Source organism: Caretta caretta, chromosome 4, assembly GCF_965140235.1.
Source record: "Caretta caretta isolate rCarCar2 chromosome 4, rCarCar1.hap1, whole genome shotgun sequence".
In the NCBI taxonomy this organism is placed as follows: domain Eukaryota; kingdom Metazoa; phylum Chordata; order Testudines; family Cheloniidae; genus Caretta; species Caretta caretta.
Window position 1 is genome coordinate 83,938,696 of NC_134209.1, and position 26,178 is coordinate 83,964,873.

Genomic DNA, 26,178 nt, shown 5'->3' on the forward strand with positions numbered 1-26,178 from the left:
TTCCTCTCATGTAAGTGCTTCAGGATTGATTCTTTGAGGACCTGCTCCATGATTTTTCCGGGGACTGAGGTGAGGCTGACTGGCCTGTAGTTCCCAGGATCCTCCTTCTTCCCTTTTTAAAGATTGGCATTACATTAGCCTTTTCCCAGTCATCTGGGACTTCCCACGTTCGCCACGAGTTTTCAAAGATAATGGCCAATGGCTCTGAAATCACAGCCGCCAATTCCTTTAGCACTCTCGGATGCAATTCGTCCGGCCCCATGGACTTGTGCACGCCCAGCTTTTCTAAATAGTCCCTAACCACCTCTTTCTCCACAGAGGGCTGGCCATCTACTCCCCATGCTGTGATGCCCAGCTCAGCAGTCTGGGAGTTGACCTTGTTAGTGAAGACAGAGGCAAAAAAAGCATTGAGTACATTAGCATTTTCCACGTCCTCTGTCACTAGGTTGCCTCCCTCATTCAGTAAGTGGCCCACACTTTCCTTTGCTTTCTTGTTGCCAACATACCTGAAGAAACCCTTCTTGTTACTCTTGACATCTCTTGCTAGCTGCAGCTCCATGCATGATATAACCTCAATGAAATCAATGGAAGTGACAGTGTAAAAATTGATATAAGTAATATGGAAATAGACTTCTGGTTTCTAACACATCACCCCTGAATTAAACCAGTTGTCTCTTGTGTTATACATAGCCACGCCAGCAGAGGGAGCTCAAAGATTTTGATCACCTTAAAAACCATAATACATAGATACAATATAGATTTCCAGTATATTGATACAGTATAGATTACAGGCACATTGCTAAAATAATTCCTGTAAACATAGGCAAATATCTTTAAAACAAATCCATTAGATTAATATACATTTAGAGGTTTAAATTTCCAGAGATGCTTTCAGATATCAATTAATGACTTTCCTAATTTGTATTTAATTTTTCTCTTAAAATTCTTTATGCAAAGATTGGAAAGAAATACTTGAATACAATTTTGGACATTGTGGTTACAGGCCTCTAAATTGTCTGTATACATCATGATTTAAAATAAATACCAAGAAGAAGGTAACTAGTCAGATGTGTTTCACATAACTTGGACAGAACAAACAACAAATACTGTAGTAAAATACTGTAAGATGACTCCTATTCAACACAGTTCCATAAAAAAAAAATCCAGTTTGTAATAAAATGCCAGATGTTATTATTGTAACGTTAAGATATAAACACTGTCCTAGTTTTCAAGAGCTGTTCGTTATCGCTGTTCGTCATCACAGGTCACAAATAAAGTCATGTGTGAGTGCTCATATTTTAAAATGACTGATTTCATTCCAACAGAGTTTAACAACTACTGACCATAAGTAAAAGTCTTCTCTGAGCAGCATCAGTGCATAAGTTACAAACAAATTACCAGTATTACGTAGTATCACCAGTTTCTATGTAATCTAGGTTGCAGTTTTTTGTGCAGCCTTAACATGTTTGCAGATGGCATTACTAAAAAAGTTAATACATACTATACCATGATGCTGACAATGCTTTGGAATTTCCTATATTTATAATGTATGTGACTCTGGTCTATTTATGCCATACCATGATAAGTGTGTATTATTTATTGGCACTCATTTTGCCTGGGAACAATGTGTACAGATCACTATTTTCCTATCTAGAAGCTGTCTTTCAAAGATCATTAGAGCTAAGGTTAAATATTATTTGTAGGTTTTAATTATTTTAACTAACCTCTTTCCAAGGTGGTAACAGAGCAAAATGTATCATCATCTTCTTTCGTAGCAGACTATAACCTTTTACAACGCGAAAGTAACTTAATAATGGAGACAAAATGGTTAAAATGGGGATTACGAGTCCAAGGTACGTGAAACAAATCTGACCATGTTTTCATTTAAGATTCAGTTTTGGCTTCCGAGAGCCAGGGAAGCACAATGAGCAGTGAACACTTTCAGAAGCCAAATGCTGAGGAGGAGATCTTATGCCAATAGAAGCCCTAATCCCATTCTTAAAAATAGGCACACACTTATGTATTTTGCTGGATTGGGGCCCTGATGCCTTCTGGGCACAGTGAGGCTTATAGAGGCAGTATCACTTGCTACCTGTAAAGTGGTGTAGCCAGTTCCTCTCCCCACCACCCTGCCAGCACACTATGGGTAGAAGAAGTAATGGTCCTCCCCTTGCCTAAACACACCCTATCCAGGGATTGTGTGCTTTCCGAACACTCTTTCTTAGGGCATAAATCTGGCCCCAAATTTAGTGGTATTTTCTGGATAAAAGTTGGCTTGTCTAAAGTCCACATACTGCACTCAGTCTACTCATAGAATTGCCATAGCTATCAGTGGTGTTTCTGTCCATGGATCAAAAGCAGTATATGTTTGTCATTATATTAGAATGTGTGTAACTGCACTGGAAATTACATAGTGTTCTATCTTTTCAAAAGGGCTTTAAAAACATCAATCGATCTGTACCTCTGCTACATCTGTACCTCATTCTACAAATGTGAAAAGTCAGGCATGGAGAATGAAATAGACTTGGCAAGGCCACATAGCAAATCAGTGACCAAGCTGAGATTAAATGCACATGGTTTTGGCTCCCAGGCCTGCAATCAGTACAGTAGACCATCCTGCTCTCTGAACTGACATTAAATAAAAGCATTTCTGTGTATACGCCAACACAAAAGATGTCAAGTTCATTAACAGGTGTAAATATTCTAGAAATGTTTGGTAGCCTCTAAATGGCTGTCAGTGTTTGTAATATGATACATACATAAATGAAAGAAATGGGAAAGCACTTAGTGTGACTTCCAAAGTTATTTTCATTCTTTTCTCACATTTTTCTTTTAGGTAAAAACCTCTCAGAAGCCAAATTTCACTGAAATTTAAGGGCTAAATTCTCATTTCCTCTGGAAAGTCCAAGCAAACAGCTCCTGAAGAGTGGATTTCCTTCCCACCTCCTAATGCGTGACTACTACTGTATATAGTAGCAGCTGCAGTCTGCTGAACATCTCCTTTCGCAGGGAGGTTAGCCCCAATGAGTTTGTATAGTTTGCTTGCTTACTAGACATAAGTCTACCTGTCCCATGGCTTCCCCCAAATTCGCCCTCTGAGCTGCTAAAGAGAGATATGCCTGAGTACTTCTCCACAGCAGCTAAAGATTAAATAATCCTGGTGCTTAATTTGTGCCAGAGTTGAGCCCTGACACCTCTAGGTTTGGCAGTTTATAGCCCTGGCATCTCTGGGCTTGCCACATCAGTTATGAAAGTAAAAAAAATTGCTTGAACCCTACCCCCTCCCATCTCTTTCATTACAGATTAAGCACTGTATTATCCCCCTGTTCAACCCAAATAAGTCTCTTTGGCTGCTGGCCCTTGAAACCTCTTCAATCTGCATAGGATGCGCATTCATAGAAAGTGCTCCCAATTTCCCATCAGAAGCCACAACATTAAGGTAGCTTTCTACCTGAAAGATCAGTTTACTGTGTCAGCAGCCGCCATAGCCTTCTAAGGCTTTCAGTGTTCAGACAGCTATGGATATTTTTCTGGTGGACTGGAGTCTTAATATTTGATTTTCTTTTGTGTAGTCTATACATTAGTGCTACATTTCATTTATAGTAAATAATACTTTACTGAAAATAAAGACATTCATCATGTAAAATGTATGCCCCCATCTGTTATATAAAATGGAACAATAACATATAACTAACAAAGTTATTAGATCCATAAATTGTGCTATTAGAAAGGTAAAATGCCATAGAAAATAAACTTTTTAATTAAAAAGTTAAAAAAAAATCACATATTATGAAATTTCATTACAACTATCACAGAAGATATGAAAAGCATCTCTGTTGGCCCTCACAAGTGCATTCTTCATCCTGGTAACTGTAAAATGATGGATTTTCTACCAGATAAACCAACTATTAAGTTAAATATTCTATTTATTGATTTTAACCATAACAAAAATGATTTCCTCCTCAGTTTAGTTCCAAACTAAAATAAGACCTAACTTCTTGTTCAGTTCTTTGAGTTACTTTAAGTTGCATTTTAAATGTTTTCTGAGGTAAAATGCCTTACCATGGTTGTCTCTGCAATGGATCCAAAGCTGTTTATAAATATGTTACATGTGACATTAACTGGAGGGCCTGAAAAAGAAAAAAAATATTGTGTGACAATCAAAATATATTAACAGACTAAACTATGATAAAAACAAACACTCAATCACTTGGGAAGAAGTAGACTACATTCAGGACTTTTTAAGTGATGCGGGAGTGTGTGCTGTTATTTTAACGGTGTAATAGATTTTTTCAGTTCATTTTTTTTTCAAAGATTCATTAACTGTCCTGTAATTTGTAGGAATCCCAATTAGGGCTCAGGAAAGAGAAGGGAGCTCATCAGGTCTTGAGGGAAGATGCCATGCAAAAGTGAATGTGCTTTTTGTAGAATTTGTACTATGTCATCTAAAACAATGTCCGTTTTAGTACAACTGAATATACATCATAGTCCTTCACAACAACCAGGAAAAAAGTAACTCTTTACTTGACAGATCTGCTATATCTGAAACCTGTTTACTGCTTTTAGTGACAAAGGCACATTATTAGAGCTTTTTGCTCCTGTTCGCTGTGTTGGCTATTCAGTGTTAAGAAAAAAATAAGCTAGATTCTATTCTGCGACAGCCACAGAAATGGCACTCACCTGCCTCCATGGGTGAGGAAACTTGATAGGGCTGGCAGTGAAAGAGGACAGTCCCAGCAGTGAGCATCTGGTACAACTGGCTTGAATTTTTCAGAGATGATGTCCGATACAGGCACTAACATATAGCTACAGAATGTGAGGGAATGGTCTGAGCAGGAGTTGTGATACCAGACATAGTGGCTGAGTGGGGTGTGACCAAACTAGTTGCTGGCACCCCTTGTGGCCAGTTTCCAGTGTGGATAAAATAAAATGATTCAGAAAAGGTGGGGGAGTAGCACTGTATGTAAGGGAGCAGTATGACTGCTCAGAGCTCCGGTACGAAACTGCAGAAAAACCTGAGTGTCTCTGGATTAAGTTTAGAAGTGTGAGCAACAGGAGTGATGTAGTGGTGGGAGTCTGCTATAGATCGCCAGACGAGGGGGATGAGGTGGATGAGGCTTTCTTCCAGCAGCTCGCGGAAGCTACTAGATCGCATGCCCTGGTTCTCATGGGTGACTTTAAATTTTCCTGATATCTGCTGGGAGAGCAATACAGCGGTGCATAGACAATCCAGGAAGTTTTTGGAAAGCATAGGGGACAATTTCCTGGTGCAAGTGCTAGAGGAGCCAACTAGGGGGGGAGCTTTTCTTGACCTGCTGCTCACAAACCAGGAAGAATTAGTAGGGGAAGCAAAAGTGGATGGGAATCTGGGAGGCAGTGACCATGAGTTGGTTGAGTTCAGGATCCTGACACAGGGAAGAAAGGTAAGCAGCAGGATACGGACCGTGGACTTCAGGAAAGCAAACTTCGACTCCCTCAGGGAACGGATGGGTAGGATCCCCTGGGGGACTAACATGAGCTAACAGAGCTACAGACTAGGGACTGAATGGCTAGACAGCAATTCTGCGGAAAAGGACCTAGGGGTGACAGTGGACGAGAAGCTGGATATGAGTCAGCAGTGTGCCCTTGTTGCCAAGAAGGCCAATGGCATTTTGGGATGTATAAGTAGGGGCATAGCGAGCAGATCGAGGGACATGATCGTCCCCCTCTATTCGACATTGGTGAGGCCTCATCTGGAGTACTGTGTCCAGTTTTGGGCCCCACACTACGAGAAGGATGTGGATAAATTGGAAAGAGTCCAGCGAAGGGCAACAAAAATGATTAGGGGTCTGGAACACATGACTTATGAGGAGAGGCTGAGGGAACTAGGATTGTTTAGTCTGCGGAAGAGAAGAATGAGGGGGGATTTGATAGCTGCTTTCAACTACCTGAGAGGTGGTTCCAGAGAGGATGGTTCTAGACTATTCTCAGTGGTGGAAGAGGACAGTACAAGGAGTAATGGTCTCATGTTGCAGTGGGGGAGGTTTAGGTTGGATATTAGGAAAAACTTTTTCACTAGGAGGGTGGTGAAATACTGGAATGTGTTGCCTAGGGAGGTGGTGGAATCTCCTTCCTTAGAAGTTTTTAAGGTCAGGCTTGACAAAGCCCTGGCTGGGATGATTTAATTGGGGATGGGTCCTGCTTTTGAGCAGGGGGTTGGACTAGATGACCTCCTGACGTCCCTTCCAACCCTGATATTCTATGATTCTATGATTCTCAGAGGTAAAACACCTTGGATTTTAGTGATGGCCTTGGGCTCATGGAATAGAGTGGCATTTGACCTTCACAGACAGAGGTTATACCTTGTTGCCTTCATAGGCAAGGTCCCCACCCTTCTGCACTCTGTCCCCCTTGCAGAGGGGAAAGGAGTATGCTAGGACTCAAAGCAAGCTGAGACCTTCGGGCTAGGCTGAGGAAAGCCTACCCTCAGTTACGTATAATATGGGTCGTGGGTAGCACTCCTCCCCGTGTTAAAGTTTAACAGAAGTTGTGGCATGCCACTTAAATCCATCCAGGTGTAAATCCTCATTTCACTGCTGTGTCCCTATTAGTTGTTCAGGATCCATTCCTGAAAACATTTACTACCAGGCATAGTCCTTCTACTATGAGTAGCTCCATTGAATACAATCAACAATTATTATCTTGCCCTGAATTTGCAAAGGATCAGTAATGGCAGAGCAATGCTTGTGAGTCTGATATCTGACTTAAGAGCTGAATCATCTTCCCATGCAAAAAAGGTTTTAAAATAATTTAAACAGGGCATTATGGGGTTTAATATTACAGTTTCTCAATTATTTCCATATCATAATTACTCTGTTAATTAGTGAAATTTTTTCTTCTAACTGGCAGCCCAATCATCAATATTATTATTTAACTCTGTTTGGAATTTGAAAACCTAGCTGGCTTCTTTTCTTGTTTCATATGATTACCAGTAATAAGGATCCCAGATTTGGAATATAAGAACCAATCCTGCAAATTTACTAACAAGAGTAGTGTTGAACTATCCAGAGTAATCCCACTGAAGTCATAAGCAGCTCTGTCATTGCTGATGCTTCACTGCTCACTGACATCAATGGGGCTACTGCAGTAATAAATGTTTGAAGGATCAGCACCTTCGTTAACAAAAAATTCTGCTCATGGTGCATGAACCAGAATAGAATCCGGCTCTCCTTTTTCTCAGCTGTATTGGCTCTACAGTGAAGTACAGAAGCAAAAAAGCACTAAAATCTCTCTCTCTGTTTACTTCACTGAGATGAGTACATACAGGAAGCAGATCTGTTGGGTAAGAAGGTAGCAATTTTTCAGTCAGTCACTTTGCATATGATGGCATTTAATTTACTAATTTAAAAATTTAAAGCTGCCTTATCTGATGTTTCAATGTAAGATATGACTGGGGCCAAGGAAGGGTGCAAGTAGTGGGAAGGTGATTTCATGGGATCATACTTAATGGCTGCCACTGGGTAGTGAAGTTATCCAATGTGTGTGCGCAAGTAAATTCCAGTTCAGAGGTACATCACATTTTTTATATACCTGTGCATTCTATCATTTCCAATTCAATACGCTCCTGTCTACTTCAAAAGATAACCCTATGGAATTTTATAGTGTACCCAATGGCATATCAGTTATTGAAGAAAAAGAACAAAATAATGCACAATTCCATCCTAGTAAATTGAACTAAACAATCTAGCATCACTTAGGAAAGTGATACATAGACTCATAGATATTCAGGTCAGAAGGGACCATTATGATCATCTAGTCTGACCTCCTGCACAATGCAGGCCACAGAATCTCACCCACCCACTCCTGCAATAAACTTCTCACCTATGTCTGAGCTATTGAAGTCCTCAAATCATGGTTTAAAGACTTCAAGGTGCAGAGAATCCTCCAGCAAGTGACCCGTGCCCCATGCTACAGAGGAAGGCGAAAACCCCCTAGGGCCTCTTCCTATCTGCCTTAGAGGAAAATTCCTTCCCGACCCCAAATATGGCGATCAGCTGAACCCTGAGCATGTGGGCAAGATTCACCGGCCAGATACCCAGGAAAGAATTCTCTGTAGTAACTCAGATCCCACCCCATCTAACATCCCATCACAGACCATTGGGCCTATTTACCATGAATAGTTAAAGATCAATTAATTGCCAAAATCATGTTATCCCATCATACCATCTACTCCATAAACTTATCGAGTTTAATCTTAAAGCCAGATAGGTCTTTTGTCCCCTCTGCTTCCCTTGGAAGGCTTCACTCCTCTGATGGTTAGAAACCTTTGTCTAATTTCAAGTCTAAACTTCCCAATGACCAGTTTATATCCATCTGTTCTTGTGTCCACATTGGTACTGAGCTTAAATAATTCCTCACCCTCTCCGGTATTTATCCCTCTGATATATTTAGAGAGAGCAATCTTATCTCCCCTCAGCCTTCTTTTGGTTAGGCTAAACAAGCCAAGCTCCTTGAGTCTCCTTTCATAAGACAGGTTTTCCATTCCTCGGATCATTCTAGTAGCCCTTCTCTGTACCTGTTCCAGTTTGAATTCATCCTCCTTAAACATGGGAGACCAGAACTGCACACAGTATTCCAGATGAGGTCTCACCAGTGCCTTGTATAACTCTACTAACTCCTCCTTATCTCTACTGGAAATACCTCACCTGATGCATCCCAAGACCGCATTAGCTTTTTTCACGGCCATATCACATTGGCAGCTCATAGTCATCCTATGATCAACCAATACTCCAAGGTCCTTCTCCTCCTCCATTACTTCTAATTGATGCATCCCCACTTTATAACTAAAATTCTTGTTATTAATCCCTAAATGCATGATCTTACACTTCTGACTATTAAATTTCATCCTATTACTATTACTCACTCCAGTTTACAAGGTCATCCAGATCCTCCTGTATGATATCCCAGTCCTTCTCTAAATTGGCAATACCTCCCAGCTTTGTATCATCTGCAAACTTTATTAGCACACTTCCACTTCTTGTGCCGAGATCAGTAATAAAAAGATTAAATAAGATTGGTCCCAAAACCAATCCCTGAGGAACTCCACTGGTAACCTCCCTCCAGCCTGACAGTTCACCTTTCAGTATGACCCGCCTGTAGTCTCCCTTTTAACCAATTCCTTATCCACCTTTCAATTTTCATATTGATCCCCATCTTTTCCAATTTAACTAATAATTCCCCAAAATGCCTTACTGAAATCTAGGTAAATTAGATCCACTGTGTTTCCTTTATCTAAAAAATCTGTTATTTTCTCAAAGAAGGAGATCAGGTTGGTTTGGCACCATCTACCTTTTGTAAAACCATGTTGTATTTTGTTCCATTTACCATTGACCTCAATGTCCTTAACTACTTTCTCCTTCAAATTTTTTTCCAAGACCTTGAATACTCCAGATGTCAAACTAACTGGCCTGTAGTTACCCGGATCTCTTCCCCCACCCCACCCTTTCTTAAAAATAGGAACTCTCCAATCATACGGTACAACCTCTGAGTTTACAGATTTATTAAAAATTCTTGCTAATGGGCTTGCAATTTCATGTGCCAACTCCTTTAATACTCTTGGATGAAGATTATCTGGGCCCCCTGATTTAGCTCCATTAAGCTGTTTGAGTTTCGCTTCTATCTCAGATAAGGTCATATCTACCTCTGTATCCTCATTCCCATTTCTCATGCTACCATTATCCCTAAGATCCCCATTAGCCTCATTAAAGACTGAGGCAAAGTGTTTGTTTAGATATTGGGCCATGCCTAGATTATCCTTAACCTCCACTCCATCCCCAGTGTTTAGCAGTCCCACTTCTTCTTTTTTTGTTTTCTTCTTATTTATATGGCTATAGAACCTTTTACGATTGGTTTTAATTCCCTTTGCAAGGTCCAACTCTACTTGACTTTTAGCCTGTCTCACTTTATCCCTACATGTTCTGACCTCAATAAGGTAGCTTTCCTTGCTGATCCCTCCCATCTTCCACTCCCTGTATGCGTTCTGCTTTTTCTTAACCACCTCTCTGAGATGCTTGCTCATCCAGCTTGGGCTCCTCCCTATGAATTTTTTCCCTATTCATCCTCCCTATGAATTTTTTCCCCTTTCTTGGGATGCAGGTTTCCGATAGCTTCTGCAGCTTTGACTTGAAGTAATCCCAGGCCTCCTCTGCCTTTAGATCCATAAGTTCTTCAGTCCAATCCACTTCCCTAACTAATTTCCTTAATTTTTGAAAGTCAGCCCTTTTGAAATCAAAAACCCTAGTTGTAGATTTATTTTTGTTAATCCTTCCATTCAGTTTGAACTGAATTAGCTCATGATCACTTGAGCCAAGACTATCCCCTACAACCATTTCTTCTATGAGTTCCTCACTACTTACCAAAACCAAATCTAAAATGGCATCCCCTCTAGTCGGTTCAGCAACTACTTGATGAAGGAATCCATCAGCTATCACATCTAAGAAAATCTGAGCCCTGTTATTATTATTATTAGCACTTGTCCTCCAGGTCTATATCTGGGAAGTTAAAGTCTCCCATGATCATGCAGTTTCCATTAATATTTACTTCATTAAAAACATTAAAGAGGGCTCTATCCATATCCGTATTAGATCCTGGCGGTCTATAGCACACCCCAAGCACTATTACAGGGGACTTTTCTTCCCCAATGTGATTTTTGCCCAGACGGACTCTGTCTCATCCATTCCATCACTTCTTATTGCTTTACATTCTACCTCATCATTGATATAGAATGCTACTCCACCACCTTTACCTTTATTTCCGTCTTTCCTAAACAGCACATACCCTTCAATACCTGTAGTCCAGTCATGACTACTATTCCACCATATTTCTGTTATCCCTATAATATCTGATTTCACTTCCTGCACCAGTAGCTCTAGTTCCTCCATTTTGTTACCTAGGCTCTTTGCATTGGTGTACAAACATCTTAATTTTTGCTGTTTGGCCTCGCTCACATTCTTTACCCAATTAGGCATGGACATTCTACAGCCAGGGAATGTCCTTTATTATCATAGGTTAACAAATGTTCCTGCTTTCCTAAGTGATCCTAGATTGTTTAGTTCTATTCACTAGGATCTGAATCTAAATTTCTTAATATGATAAGTTAATGATACAGGTAGGAAATAAGAGGTGAGAGAAAAACAACAACATTTTAACTAAGTTGGGGTTGATAGCATGTGGAGTGTATTCCTATATTTTGTCAATGCACAAAGGAGAAATGGGAAGTAGGGACGCTTCTGTGATTCAAAACAAGCAGATTATTATTAGATGGAAGAAACCAAATGGATTTTTAAAAATTTAAATTAAGTAAAGCAAATTCCAAAGTGGTGTCACTTGCCATATAAGGAATGACTAGGCCAGGTGGGTTAGAATATGCACCCAGTATGGATCTTACTAGATGGTACATGAAATTCTTTTAAAAAGAGAAAAGTATGTCAATTTGTATCTAATGAAAATTAGAATTGTTGCCTATATTCTACATCAATATGAGAAGTCCCTCTGTGGTAACTGCTAAACTGTTAGGCTTTATTCTGTCTAGATAGTGCAAGTCTAATCCTCTCACAGAATGTTAAGAATGGAAGGATTCTCACTTGACACTTCCACATTCAGATTTGGAGATCTATTGTTGACTGGGTCACTGTTACTCTGATAGACAGGAAGAGAACACTCTATTCCCAGAGATTATCAGTATCAGAGTCTCCCTGGGTTGATTTAAAGAGTGAGGGAAAAATTGCTGCATTCTAAGAAGTGATAGCAGGCTTAAGTATGTAGAAGATGGAGGCTACTTGAGGGGGAGGCAAGCTTGTTCCTACAAAGCTCTACATACAAGAGAAGCAACATATGACAAGAAAGATGGAAATAGTCAGATTGAACAAGGCTCTTCTATCTCTTCCCAAGCTCCTGCACAAATTTGTTTTCTATATTCTCCAAGATACCAGGATGAGTCAGTTTTATCTTGTTTAACCTTGAAGAAGAAGTGCTTGCTTCTGTGACTAACTCAGAGTGAGGTGCAGGGAGAACAGGAGAATTCAGGAATGACAAAATGGGGCCAAGTGTTCTTTATGTCAAAACTTTATGTTCTTTTTGTGTAGTGTTCCCACTTGACCACCAAGTGATAAGAACAACTAACCCAAGTATTCCAGAACAGTATATCAGCTTTGAGAAACAGGGAAACACTGATTTTAATATTGTAAGTCAGAGTTACGTTTAATACTTAAACATGTGCTGTGTTTCCAAAGTTTAATATTGTTGCCCTCTATTGCACTTCAGTGGCTATCTTAGCAATACTTTCTCAATGTTATGATGAAATACCTAATAAATAACTTTTGACTGATGTTTTTAAAAATAGTTATCGTTTAAAAGTAAACCATTCAATATTAAATTTTATATTAAGTAAGGCATCATGCTACTGTAAGTTTTCCTCAATCAGCAGAGATGTTGGAAATTATAAATCAAGTAATGACTGTAACGTTATCTGATTAAAATATAACTATGTAGAGAATTGTTGCTACCACTGTTATATAATTGCAACAAATCTTATGCAAAGTGTGTCAAGTAAGGTGTCACTAGAAAAGTTATGATTTGCTAAGCATGATTATGCTATTTCTATGCGTGTATCATTTTTATATTTGAATTAATGAGGATTGGCTCTATACCTGTATTTTAAATATGTTTGCTCCTGTGGAAACTCCCACAAGGTATTTAGCCTGCACACCTTGAAGGGACTATTCAAGTTAAGTGGCCCATCAAGGGACTCACAATGGACCATGAAAGACTCCCATCCATGCCTGATGGACCTTCATGTGAACAACTAGAGAATAGGCAATGGCCTTTGCTGTGACTAAGCGAAATCATGGCCTTTGCTGTGACTAAGCGAAATCATGCATGGACATGTAACTTGCCCATGTGACTCCAAACACCATTTTTCTACCTGTATTTTTCCACTAGCTTTGTTGAGCACTTTGTTTAAAACAACGGATTTCCCTCCACATGGCAGAAGCTATAAAAGGCCTTGGAAACATCTCCATTTTGCCTCTTTCCTGCTTAAACCTCTGGACTATGATGAACTTGTACTAATGGGAGAATTCTAACCAAGGGACTGAGGACCTTCCAGTGATTTGGAAGCAATCAGAGACTTAACAAGCCATCGGTTTATTCCATCACTGCTACAAGCCTGATCTAAGAACTTTGCATTTATTGTATGTACTTGATTCCTTTAACCAATTTTAACTACTCTGAAACTTTTCTTTCTATTTTCCATATATAAATGTTTAGATTTAGATACTAAAAGACTGGCAACAGCACCATTATTAGGTAAGATCTGAGTTGTATATTGACCCGGGTGTGTGGCTTGTCCTTTGGGATCAGAAGAATCTTTTATTTGATGAAATTGGTTTTAAAAGATCCACTCATCTTTAAGTCTAGTATTTTTTGTGGAGATACAAGAACAGGAATGCCAGGGGAAACTGCTTTTCTGAATGCTAGTTTGCCAGTGTGGTGAAAAAATTTACTTTTGTTGCTGGTTTGGTATATCTTATGGGAGAATAACCACCAGTTTTGGGGTGTGTCTGCCCTATTTCTCAGCAGTTTGTCCTGAATTTGGTATTCTCAGTTGTGACCCCTGGAGGCACGGTTACAATGATCCATTGCATTATTCCTGAAATAGGAATGTGAAGGGATGAGCTGTAGCTATGTACAAAAGGCATGTTCATGACAAAAGAGCCTGATCCTGAACTCCTAACTTGTTGAAAACTCTGTATTCAGACATTGACAGTTTTGAATAGATAAGGACTTTAGGATTAGACCCAGATTTGGAAGACAGTGATGCATTCACACCTAGAGCTTTTCATCACAACTGTAGGAGTGGAAAAAACATAATGGACTCCAAAGGCAAGAGTTCCTCTCCTCCTTTCATTGAGCGAGGCACTTCCTATGGTCAATTTTGGCATAGTCTTAAATATTCTATAACTAGAACAAACTTTTACCAGGGATTCTTCTCTTGTATTTTCATCCATACCCAAAGATGTTTCAGAATTTCCATATTTTAGAGTTAGAACTAATATTGGACCTCTTTGAAAATACTGCTTAATCCCTCTCTTCTATTGAACAAAAACATGATTATGTTCTCATGATTATGTATTACTTCACAAACACAAAGCAGTCAGAAACAAAGTGTAATTATGAAGACTAAGTATGACATGCAGTTGGTAGTCAAATAATATATTATCTGCAGTGTCTAGGAATTTTAATGAAAAAAGATTCAATTTCTTAATTATACCAGGGTTGATAGTCTGGGATTTCATACTAGTACTTGTTTCATATTTTAATTGTTGATAAATTACAAAGTCCAAATGGCAGGAAGTTCCACTTGTTCTTAGAGTAATAATAGCAAGAAAGTGGCAAAGTAGTTTAAGGAGATATTTATTCTTAGCGAACAATCTGAATCTTTCTTGGCAAATTTATTCAAATTGCTTAGCTGTTTAGAAAATTTACAAAGTACACTTTTAAGAAACAGCAAACCAATGTTGAATTAGGTTTTTGTCTCTTTACCAAAAAACTCTCCCAGTCCTTTGAATTATATATTCAAGAAGCACAATACTGAATCCACTATTTTCTAAACATCTGCCCCTTCTGCAAAATAGCCTCCTCAGAAGATTGTGATTGCATGGTGCCCATGACAAATTCCAAAATCCAATCCCCAAAGGAATTGCTAAGCTATAAGATCTTTGCTTTTATATACTCACCCATGGAGCTTTAGAAGATTCAAAGAAAAAGAGGAAAGAGATTGCATTGCTTGGTCTTATTTGCCTGAGATCCTCTTTTGTGCAGCACCTTAGATTTAAAGTAAAGCTGTGCAGCACAAAAGAGGACCCTGGGCAAAAAAGACCAGGCAATGCAATCTAAAACTTGAAATTTACATGCTAAAGGGAATAGCTATGGTATATAGTTGAGAACACCTTTAATAAGGAGAAAAATAAATAGAAAGATTCCACACACACACAGGGAAGTAATCTTTTAAGTGGAACTTATCTGTTGTTATTGTGCAAGTTCTGTTTTACACCCAGGGTTTTTTTCCTCCTAAGCAAGAAGTGAATAGTGTCTATTCTCTGAGGGATGCAACTGGCAAGCAAGCAAGCAAACAATCTCTAAGGAAATTAGCCATAGCAAACGTATATTGATAAAAATAATACATATCTTTCTGGGTGGTTTGTTTGATGAATATTTTCTATACACATTTGTTGTTTAAACTAAGGTGTCAGGAATGTATTCTGAGAAATGTCACCTCTACTCACCTATTGCAAGATCCACGTTTCCAGATAGAAGTAAATCATTTGAGATTAGCTTTATTTACTGTTCTGTTTTTTTAAGATTGTTTGACTGGGAAGCAGTTTGACAGACAACTCATTCTTCTCTTGCCAACCAGATTCACTGGGCAAATCATGGCAAAGGAAAGTAAATAAATAGCATCCAGTACCAATAACTTCAGGGATTTAGCTAGTCAAGTTTCTGAGCACTGGTGAAATTAAAAACATTTTAAAATGCAATGATGAACAAGAGGTGAGACTGAAATGGGTGGTGAGATAGATGACCTAAGAAGGTAAACATGGAGGGAGTCCTGGCTGCTGATTGGAAACAGCCTCTGGCAGAAATGGAGATATTTTCTGTAAATCAGGTTATCTTGAAAAGAGAGGACAGAACACCTCCTGAAAACAGGAAAAAGGGCACTAATGAGGAAAAATTAATGCTAAGGAACACTAGTATGGGGCTTTATTTGCAGGAGATTTTTCCCTCCACACACAATCTGCATTTGAAAAGTATTATTTTATTTTATTGAAGGTACAAATGGTTAACTTGATTAGAAATATTTTTAAATTGTTTCATAAATTTATCTAGAATTCTTAAATTCTGAAAGGTTAAGAACTCCCCCCCCCCCCCCAAGTTTCAACATTCTACCTAAGCAATAGAGGGTCACAGAGCTTGTTGGCAGCCTATTAAAAGGGTGACAAGACTACTGGTGACTTTGGATAAGCTATTACCAGCAGGACAGTGAGTTTGTGTGTGTGGTTTTTGGAAAAGGGGTGGGGGGGGTGAGAAAACTTGGATTTGTGCTGGAAATGGCCCACCTTGATTATCATACACATTGTAAAGAGAGTGGTCACTTTGGATGGGCTATTACCAGCAGGAGAGTGAGTTTGTGTGTGTGGGGGGGGGGAGGGCGGAGGGTGAGAAAACCTGGATTTGTGCTGGAAATGGCCCAACTTGATTATCATACACATTGTAAGGAGAGTGATCACTTTAGATAAGCTATTACCAGCTGGAGAGTGGGGTGGGAGGAGGTATTGTTTCATGGTCTCTGTGTATATAATGTCTTCTGCAGTTTCCACAGTATGCATCCGATGAAGTGAGCTGTAGCTCACGAAAGCTTATGCTCAAATAAATTGGTTAGTCTCTAAGGTGCCACAAGTACTCCTTTTCTTTTTACTATATACATAACACACTAAAATATTAAAAAGAATACTCAACTTCTGTAACATTTTGGCACCTACCCAAACTTCAAAACAATAGACCATGTTTTTGCTGAAATTTGAATGATCAAAGTCAAGGTTAGCTGAGCATGGCTGAGTACATTTGTTTTGCTTTTAATTTTTCTCCAAAACACACTTTTACACCAAAGACAATGTTAGATTAAAGTGAATTAGTTTTCAAAATTACCTTTGAAATTTGGTCTGATTCTTGCATCATAGCCTGACATCCTACCCATTAATTTATCCAGGAAATCAGATGGTGACATTGGCATGCTACGAGATCTTGCACTGTCTGTTTCCTTTGTGGCTACCAAACTAAAAACAAAAACAAAACTTTATTAGTCATAATTTCTAGTAATAATTAAGTACCTAACAACATAGTCATTTTATTCATCAGTATTAAAGCAGATCAATTCAAAGGTAAAATTGTATTTTTAAATTAAACATTAACAATAACAGAATTATTTTAATTTGGATGTGGGAAAACAGTATGCTCTTATTATATCCATTGTTAGATATCTATTTTTTTCTAAATGTCTGCCAAACTGCATTGTGATCACATTTTTTGTGTGTTGAGGCTTCTCAAAATTAACCATATTTCTAATCAACCCTCATTGATTTGTTCCACAAAATTGCAATAGTAAATAATGTCAACTACACAAATATCTATAAACCTGGAATGCCATGATTTGGAAAGTGCTCTGTGATTAATCTTTTTAACTGGGTTCTTTATAATGGAAACTTGCATTAGAGAAACTTAGATTGGGATCTTTCATGTTACTTTGAACAGACACACCCCTTTTTTGTACCATTGATTGAATGTTTGATGGTGATATCTATGCAGATGAAACCAGGTAATTCACTGGCAAATTTTATTCCATAATATTATCAATGGAGGTTCATTTTTCTTTAAAAAGAGAGAAGGTCCCTCAAGTAGCCAGGACCCAGACTCTTTAGAACCTTTCAAGGTCAACATCAGCATCCTAATCACCACCTAGAAATTGAGAATTGACTTACTAATGATCTATAAGTACCAACCTAGAAAGACCATTTATGATTAAAAAGATAAAAGGCACAACAAGATCCAGTGACTGGATGCTGAAATTAGACAAGTTTGGGTTAGACATAAGGGGCATGTTTTTAAACAGTGAGATAATTAATCATTGTAACAATTTGCCAATGGATGTAGTAGATTCTCTATCACTTGATGTTTGTAAATTGGGAGTTGAATGCCTTTAAAAAAAAAAAAAAAAAAAGCTCTAGCTCAACTATAAGATGTGGGAATGATGCAGGAATTACCGGGTGAAAATCTTTGGCCCATGCTGTACATGAGCTCAGACTTCATTATCGTAATAGAGCCTGATGGCCTTAAAATCTAAGGCTCTATAATTGTCAGCTGGGGCAGACTGACTCAGATTTTCAAAAGGATCATAAACTTGAACATCAGATTTAGCAGTGGGCAAAAACTGAGATGTAGATGTGCACATGGTATTTGGACTTACAAATCATGCAGTTAGGTGCTTTATTAAGCTCTAATAAAGGTGTCCTATTTCAGGCATATGAACTTCTGAAAATTTGTCTGGAAAAGAACATCCTTTACTGCAATTTTGATAGTTCCATTTCCCCCTCAAAATATTTGTGAAAATATTGCATCATAGTTGCTGTAGTTCATGCTACAAGCCTTTTTTGGCTCCCCCCACCCCCCATTTCTATTCAGAGCGGAGTACAGTGTCAATCTCAAATTTACTGAAAGGGATAACTTTAGGACTCTGTGAGCCGTTGTACCCCAATTAGTTCCCTCAGAATCTGTCACACCTCTGTTGTGAAGGACAGTATACAAAACTATTAAACCATTTAATTTGTGGCTTCATTGGTAGTTTCCTCTTTCTTTTCTGATAAATTATTTCGGTATCGTCTTTTGGAAATTTTATGCCTATATTTGTACTGTGTGTCAATTTATCCACTTCTTTATCATTATGATTTTTGTCATCAGAAAATCATAGCTTCTTTCTCCCCCCATTAGCATCTAAAGAACAGAGTCTTTGAGCCACTGAAAAACTTATGAATATTTGTGTTTTAAAGTACAGTGTTGACTGCAGAACCATCTTGTGATGTGCACATAATAATGGATCAATGGCTTTTTCATTTTATTATGTAGCCTGTTCCTTGGAACAGCAAGTGTAACTCAAGGCCCTGGAGCTATGGGAACTTTTATTTTGTGGTTCATTTTATTCTACTGATCTTTGAATGCTTTTAATACAGTGTATATTAAAAAGGTTTACAGAGGAAATTAACTACATATTCATGGGAAGTGACTGTATGCAAAAGCTGCAGCCAGCCATTATGCACTCAATTGCATCTCACAAACAGCAGTACCACAAGCATTTCTGCAAATTAATCTGAGCTGATATTAATTTATTGGATCACTCATGATTAAAATAATGATTACACTGATTTAATCCCAAGAATACATCCCTTGAGTCTACGGTTGTAGTGAGTTTAATGGTGACAAAATTCATCAATATAAAAATGTGCCTAAGAAAAGAAAACACTTTCAGCAGGTCCTTTTTTAATGCAATCCTCCAATCTGATTGCAACTGATTAGTTCTGAACAATCATATTTTTTAAATATCATTCACAGTTAAGCAAACTGGTTTGAGTCAATAACTGCTGCATAAATAATTTCTAGAGACTGATATAATCAAAGTTACTGCATGATATAAAACTAAACTATGGAGTAACTAGTGATCCATGCTGATAAAAGCATGAAAACATCATACAAGAAAACTGTAAAAGGAGTACTTGTGGCACCTTAGAGACTAACAAATTTATTTGAGCATAAGCTTTCATGAGCTACAGCTCACTTCATCAGATGCATCCGATGAAGTGAGCTGTAGCTCACGAAAGCTTATGCTCAAATAAATTTGTTAGTCTCTAAGGTGCCACAAGTACTCCTTTTCTTTTTGCGAATACAGACTAACACGGCTGCTACTTTGAAACCTGTAAAAGGAGACTCAGTAATAGCAGATATACATCAAAAACAAATGTTATCTACAGTAGAAATAGTCAGTATTTAAACCTTCGGTTTCTGACCAACATGCAGATTGGATTTTTGTTGATGTTGATTGGCTATGTGAAGTCTGGGCACCTATTTGACTTTTCAAAGTTCATCTACCCCATCTTGTCAATTGGTGGCTGCATGTGTGTGTTGTGTTGAGCCAGCTCTGTGCAGATAGCTGGCCCAACAGATGTCAATCCAACTGCCCAAAGAGACCACAGACTTGGTTCAACAGTGAAGGTGCTCAGCCAGGTTTATAGTCAATGAAGCATGATCCTAGCTCCCCAATTCAATGTCTACAGTTACACTAGTACATGCATGCTTGTTACAATGGACTCGGCTCAGTGAACGATGGGGCTTTCCATTCCCTCCTAGGCAATGGAAAGACACCACCTCTGTGACCCCTCTTTTATACATTGATGCAAACAAGTTACATATTGACCCTCTGACATGGTTAGTTACCACCATTTAATTCATACATCTTGGTTCACTCAAAACATCTCTGTCCATCACCCTGTCATCCTGACCTTATCTTTCCTTGTATCATCTTTGGGGAATGTGTTTACACTATATCTTGGTATCATTGTGTTCTGGCACTACCCTTCTGGGATGTGTTTACGTGAATACTTAGTGCCTTGGAGTGCTTCTCTTTTTGTAATGCCAGCTATGTTCTTCCCAAGTTCATGTACTGGATAGTGAACCTGCAAGCAAGCATCTACTTTGTAACAGGGCCTGTCTTTTGCTCATATCTTGACTCTTGCTAACTTTGCTTTATCTCAGCAGGGCTTAACTTTTGTTCAGGCCTTAGGCCTTACACCAGGCCTCTCATATTACACCTCATGTCTCAGGCTCTCTCTTTCTATACTCTTTCCAGAGTATACTACACTACAATTCTACAATCAAAAAGAGCAACTTTGGCTAAAAATTGATCATGGATCAATGGTGATATAAAGGCATTAGAAATTAAAAAGAATATATCCCCATAGTGGAGGGAAAAGGGAAATAGATAGCAATCAATACAAACTAGAAGTTATAAAAGTGAAGAAAATTGATAAGGGAACCTAAAAACATCAGGGCAAAATCCATGGCTGGCAGAGATAAGGACAATTAAAAGGATGCTTTTTAATGTATATTAGGAACAAAAGAAATCCTAGCAATAGTATCCCCATTGCTAGATGGAGATGGCAAATTGTTAATGATTGAGGGGAATGATAAATAATATTTCTGTTCTGTATTTGGAAAGAAGCAGGATGATGTACTTGTATCACATGAGAATGATGACATATACTCCAGTCCATTAGTAATGGAGGAGAATGTTGGACAATATCTGCTAGGGAAAAATATTTTTAAAATCAGCAGGCTTTGGATAAATTTCAGCCAAGAGTCAGTAAAAGAGTTGGCTGAAAGAGCTCTCATCTTCTGATGTTAATTTTTAATAAAACTTGAAATATCAAGGAAATTCTGGAAGACTAGAAAAGTGCTAATGTTGTACCAATATTCAAAAATTGCATGCCAGATGACCTGAATAACTACACGTCATTTAGCCTGAGATCAGTCCTGAGCAAAGTAATGGGAAAAAATGGTACATGATTCAATTAATAAAAAAATTAAATGATAGGAATATAATTAATGCCAGTCAACATGCTTTTACGGAACTAAGTTTAACAAAATTGATTTAATTCTTGCATGAGATTACAAGTTTGGTTGATAAAGGTAACTGCACTAATGTAACATATTTAGTCTGTAGTAAAACATTTGTCTTAGTCCCACATAACATTCTGATTAAAAAGTTAGCACTATACTAGTGTAAGATCACATATTAAATGGATTAAGACCTGGTTAACTGACAGTCTCAAAAAGTAGTTGTCATTGGGGAATCATCACTAAATAAGAGTAGTTCTAGCGGAAAAGATAAGACCAAGGGGGGATATGATAGAGGTATATAAAATCATGAGTGGTGTGGAGAAAGTGAATAAGGAAAAGTTATTTACTTGTTCCCATAAGAACGAGGGACCACCAAATGAAATTAATGGGTAGCAGGTTTAAAACAAATAAAAGGAAGTTCTTCTTCACTCAGCGCACAGTCAACCTGTGGAACTGCTTGCCTGAGGAGATTATGAAGGCTAGGACTATAACAGGGTTTAAAAGAGAACTGGATACATTCATGGAGGTTAAGTCCATTAATGGCTATTAGCCAGGATGGGTAAGGAATGAAGTCCCTAGCCTGTGTTTGTCAGAGGGTGGAGATGGATGGCAGGAGAGAGATCACTTGATCATTACCTGTTAGGTTCACTCCCTCTGGGGCACCTGGCATTGGCCACTGTCAGAAGACAAGATACTGGGCTGGATGGACCTTTGGTCTGACCCAGTATGGCTGTTCTTATGGATTCCACAGGGCTCAGTACAAGGGCTGACACCATTCAACATTGTCATCAATGATGTGAAGTAAATATAAAATGACTGCTGATAAATATATATAGATGACACAAAGATTAGTGAAGTGATGAATAATGGTGGCAGGGCACTCATGCAGAACAATCTGGATCACTTTGCATTTCGCTGTATTAAAACTCCTTGTCTTTGAATGGACCCAGACTACAAAGTTATATCTCTAGGCACAAGAAGTACAGGCCATACATACAGAATGAGGGGTTTGGGAACGTATCCTGGAAACAGGATACAGTGACTCAGTGAAGAATTGAGAAGAATTTACAAGAAACTGAAAATAAGCTTCCAGTGCAGTGCTGTGGGAAAAAGGGCTAATGAGATCCTTGGATGTATAACAGAGGAAGGAGGAGTAGGAAGGTGATTTTATCACTGTATATGGCATTGGTGAGACTGATACTGGAATACTGTGGACAGTGTTGGTGTCTGTATTTTAAAAAGGGTGTTGAAAAATTGGAGAGGATAGAGAAGAGAGCCACCAAAATTATTTGAGGGATGGAGAAAATGACTTGGGGTCAGAGACTTAAAGAGCATGATTTGTTTAATTTATAAAATAGAAGATTGACAGGTGATTTAATTAATCTATGGGTACCTTCAGAGGGAAAAAATCCTACGAACTAAAGGGCTCTTTAATTTAGTGGAGAAAACCATAACAAGACCCAATGGCTGGAAACTGAAGCCAGACAAAAATCAAATTAGAGATTAGTCACAAATACTTTATAGTGAGGATGATTAACCTTTGGAACAAACTACCAATGAAAGTACTTGATTTTCCAGCTCTTGATGTGTCTTCAAATCATGACTAGATGCCTTTTTGGAAGATATGTTTAGCAAAACACAAGTTGTTGGGCTCAATACAGGGGTAACTTGGTAAAATTTAATGGACTGCAAGACAAGACCAGATATTCGACATAGCTGATCTAATAATTCCTTCTAGCCTTAAATGCTATGAATCCTCAAGAGTTCTGTATTACTCAATTCCTCAAGTTTCAGAGTAACAGCCGTGTTAGTCTGTATTCGCAAAAAGAAAAGGAGTACTTGTGGCACCTTAGAGACTAAACAATTTATTTGAGCATAAGCTTTCGTGAACTACCGATGAAGTCAGCTGTAGCTCACGAAAGCTTATGCTCAAATAAATTGGTTAGTCTCTAAGGTGCCACAAGTATTCCTTTTCAATTCCTCAAAACATCTTCCTACATCTTCCCGAGCAGAAAAAACCCAACCTGCTGGTTTCTCTAGCTAAAACCTGCTCTTACCCCATCTTCCTACCAAAACTGTTCTTGGCCAGTTTCCTACTCCCATTCTGGCATACCAGACACTTTGCTACCCCAAATCAGCATGCTTCCTGAGGAATTGCGTAGGAACTGCTGATGTCATTTCTAGAACATTATGCTTGCTGTGAGAAGACCTCCCACCCTGTCCCCATGCTTTAAAAAAATAATCAGCAGATCATTTTTTTCTTAATGAAGTTGCACACTTCTTGTATTAAGGCAACAGGAAAAGCAGCACCAGGTACAAGCATATACTTTAACAAAAAATACATTATGGAGGTAGATAGTTTTAGTCATGATTGCATTTAGATTTGTATGGGAAGCAGGATTAAAATACTTTTATTTCACACTTCATTAATTGAATTAGATCTCAAAAGTTAACCATGGCTTAGCTTTTCTGCCGTGTTAGTCACTCCGTGCTGTGCAGTCAGCAAAAAACAGTGGCTAGAGCTGGCATAGCTAGCCACAGGTAGATCACTCTAGCACAGAGGAGCGCTTCAGTGCCATAGAATTGGCACAACAGTATCTGGGCTGCCCTCCATCTATGATTTGTATGGAGCTGATTTGTATGACTGAGCAAGTTGGGGAAGGGCCAGGGCTTTCCTGCACTCCATTATCTACTATTTATGTAATAGTCTACTAGGACTATACAGAACTAGTGTAATTTAGAGCAGTTTGCAGGGAAGGGGATGCTGGAAGCAGCTGCCAGCTTAGGGAAGCTTGCAAGGGAGCAGGACCACTGGGATCTGCATACAGACTTTGTAGAGGGGCTATGTCTGTGGGAAGGAAGCTTGGCCCCCTAGGAAAACTATTGAGGAAAACCTCTACAAGGAGAGCCTCACCGATCTTTTCCTTCAGTCTCACTGTATGAGTTTCTCTATTGGATACACTACTGGAGCCACAGAAATCAGATTGATATTGCTTTGCACATGAGTTTGAATGAGTAAATACCTTTAAATCTTGAGATGATTCTTTTCTGTACAACTGCTCAAAGGTTTTGCATGTTTGTACCAAGGTGCATGTTATGAAAAAGGAGTTCATAAGAGAAGCCGCACTCTGCATAGATATGTTTCGCCACTGCCTTATCCTGTTAGCTGGGGTTGGCAGTGTAGACTGCCTGGCCTGATGTTTTTGGGTTGAACTCAGAGAGTTTTCCTTCTCCTGAGCATGTGAGTGCATGCTCTCTCTCAACTTTTTTTTTTTTAATAATGTTTTCCTGAGACTTCTCAAAATTTGTTTAATTTATCTTGCCCCTAAAAATCTGATGTCACTGGTATGCTATACAATGTACTGAATTTACTGATACCATCTGTCAGATATTATAGTGGGTTTATAGCTTTCTGAACTATTCACCTTTGAGGCTGAAATTTTTCCATGTGTTGTCTCAGCCCAAAGGTGGATTTTTTTTATTTGGAAAATTTAAAGGGCAGGTATGACTATTGAAACAGTTTGTATAAATGAGATAGCACATGTATCCTTAGAAAAACCGTCTTAATATCAATAATGTGAGGGGGGAAGAGCATTTTTTTTAAAAAAAATCATATTTTAAACCACCTCTTCCTAATTCTTCTCGTCCCTGGTGCAGGAGAATGCCAGAGTTGGAAAGTGAGTATCCAGAGCAATGCTTTGCTCTAATGATCCCTGGCAGCATAATGGTGCCAAGGGGTTGTTACAAATAAGTACAATTTAGAGCTTCCCCAAAGGTACTGCATGTTGTTCCAGGTGCATTCCTCAGAATCTGTCACTAATATTTCTGTTGAAAAGGGCAATATACAACTGTTAAATTATTTACTTTGTAAGTTTGGTGGTGGTTTCCTCTATCCTTTCTGATACAATACAGATGTAATTTATTTTGAAAACCTTATACCTATACTTTTGCTGAGTGTCAAATTATCCCCATCTTTGCCATTGTGATTTTTGGGTAATCATTGCTTTCTCCCCATGAGTATCTGAAATACAGGTTCCTTGAGCTATTGAAAAGGTTTAAAACACAAACATGTCTAAGTACAGTGTTGACTACAGAACCATCGTGTGATGCTGCTGTACACGTATCAATGGCTTTTTCATTTTATTATTTAGCCTGTTCCTTGGAACAGCAAGTGTAACTCAAGGCCCTGGAGCTATGGGAACTTTATTTTGTGGTTCATTTTATTCTACTAATCTTTGAATGTTTTTAATACAGTGTATACTAAAAAGCTTTACAAAGCAGCTCAAGGAAATTAATTATGTACTCGTGGGTGAAGTGACTGTACAAAGGCGAAAGCTGCAGCCAGCCGTTGTGCACTCATCTGCATCTCACAAACAGCAGTACCAAAAGCATTTCTGCAAATTAATCTGAGCTGATATTAATTTATTGGATCACTCATGATTAAAATAATGATTACATTGGTTTAATCCCAAGAATACGTCCCTTGAGTCTATGGTTGTAGTGAATACAATAGTAACAACATTCATCATTGCTAAATAAAAAGGTACATAAGTAAAGAAAAACACTTTCATTAAAAAAGGGCCCGCTGAAATCAAGCAATCATCTGATTGCTACTGATACCTGATAATCTGACACTATTTTCATATTGTGTTCTGAAAAGCATGGTAGAAACATTTCTCACTATGTCAACATCCTCATGTTTGATTCCTGTCCTACAGACAGTTTATCAATGAATAGTGACTGTGTGGACACTTATGTGAGGCAAGCACAAAACACAAATTCTGGAAGCATAGAAGAAGTCGGAAAAAGAGTAGCTGAGAATGAGTTAGGTCCTGAGTAGGTAAAGCAAGGTACTGAAGAGGTCAGAGTTTATACCATAAATAAAGAACATTCAAAACATTGCTGTAGCATTAAACTTGA

General features: G+C 38.5%; 1 protein-coding gene across 3 annotated transcripts in view; it reads right to left on the reverse strand.

Moving 5' to 3' along the window:
* The window catches only part of GLRA3 (glycine receptor alpha 3), a 148,052-nt gene that overhangs the window by 107,127 nt on the left and 14,747 nt on the right, over positions 1-26,178 (reverse strand). For all 3 annotated transcript variants that reach the window (XM_048847759.2, XM_048847760.2, XM_075127809.1), the window contains exons 2-3: positions 16,744-16,871; positions 4,063-4,130 (exon numbers count right to left, since the gene is read on the reverse strand). In XM_048847759.2, coding sequence (XP_048703716.1) covers positions 4,063-4,130; positions 16,744-16,871 — 196 coding nt within the window. The remainder of the gene's footprint in view (positions 1-4,062; positions 4,131-16,743; positions 16,872-26,178) is intronic.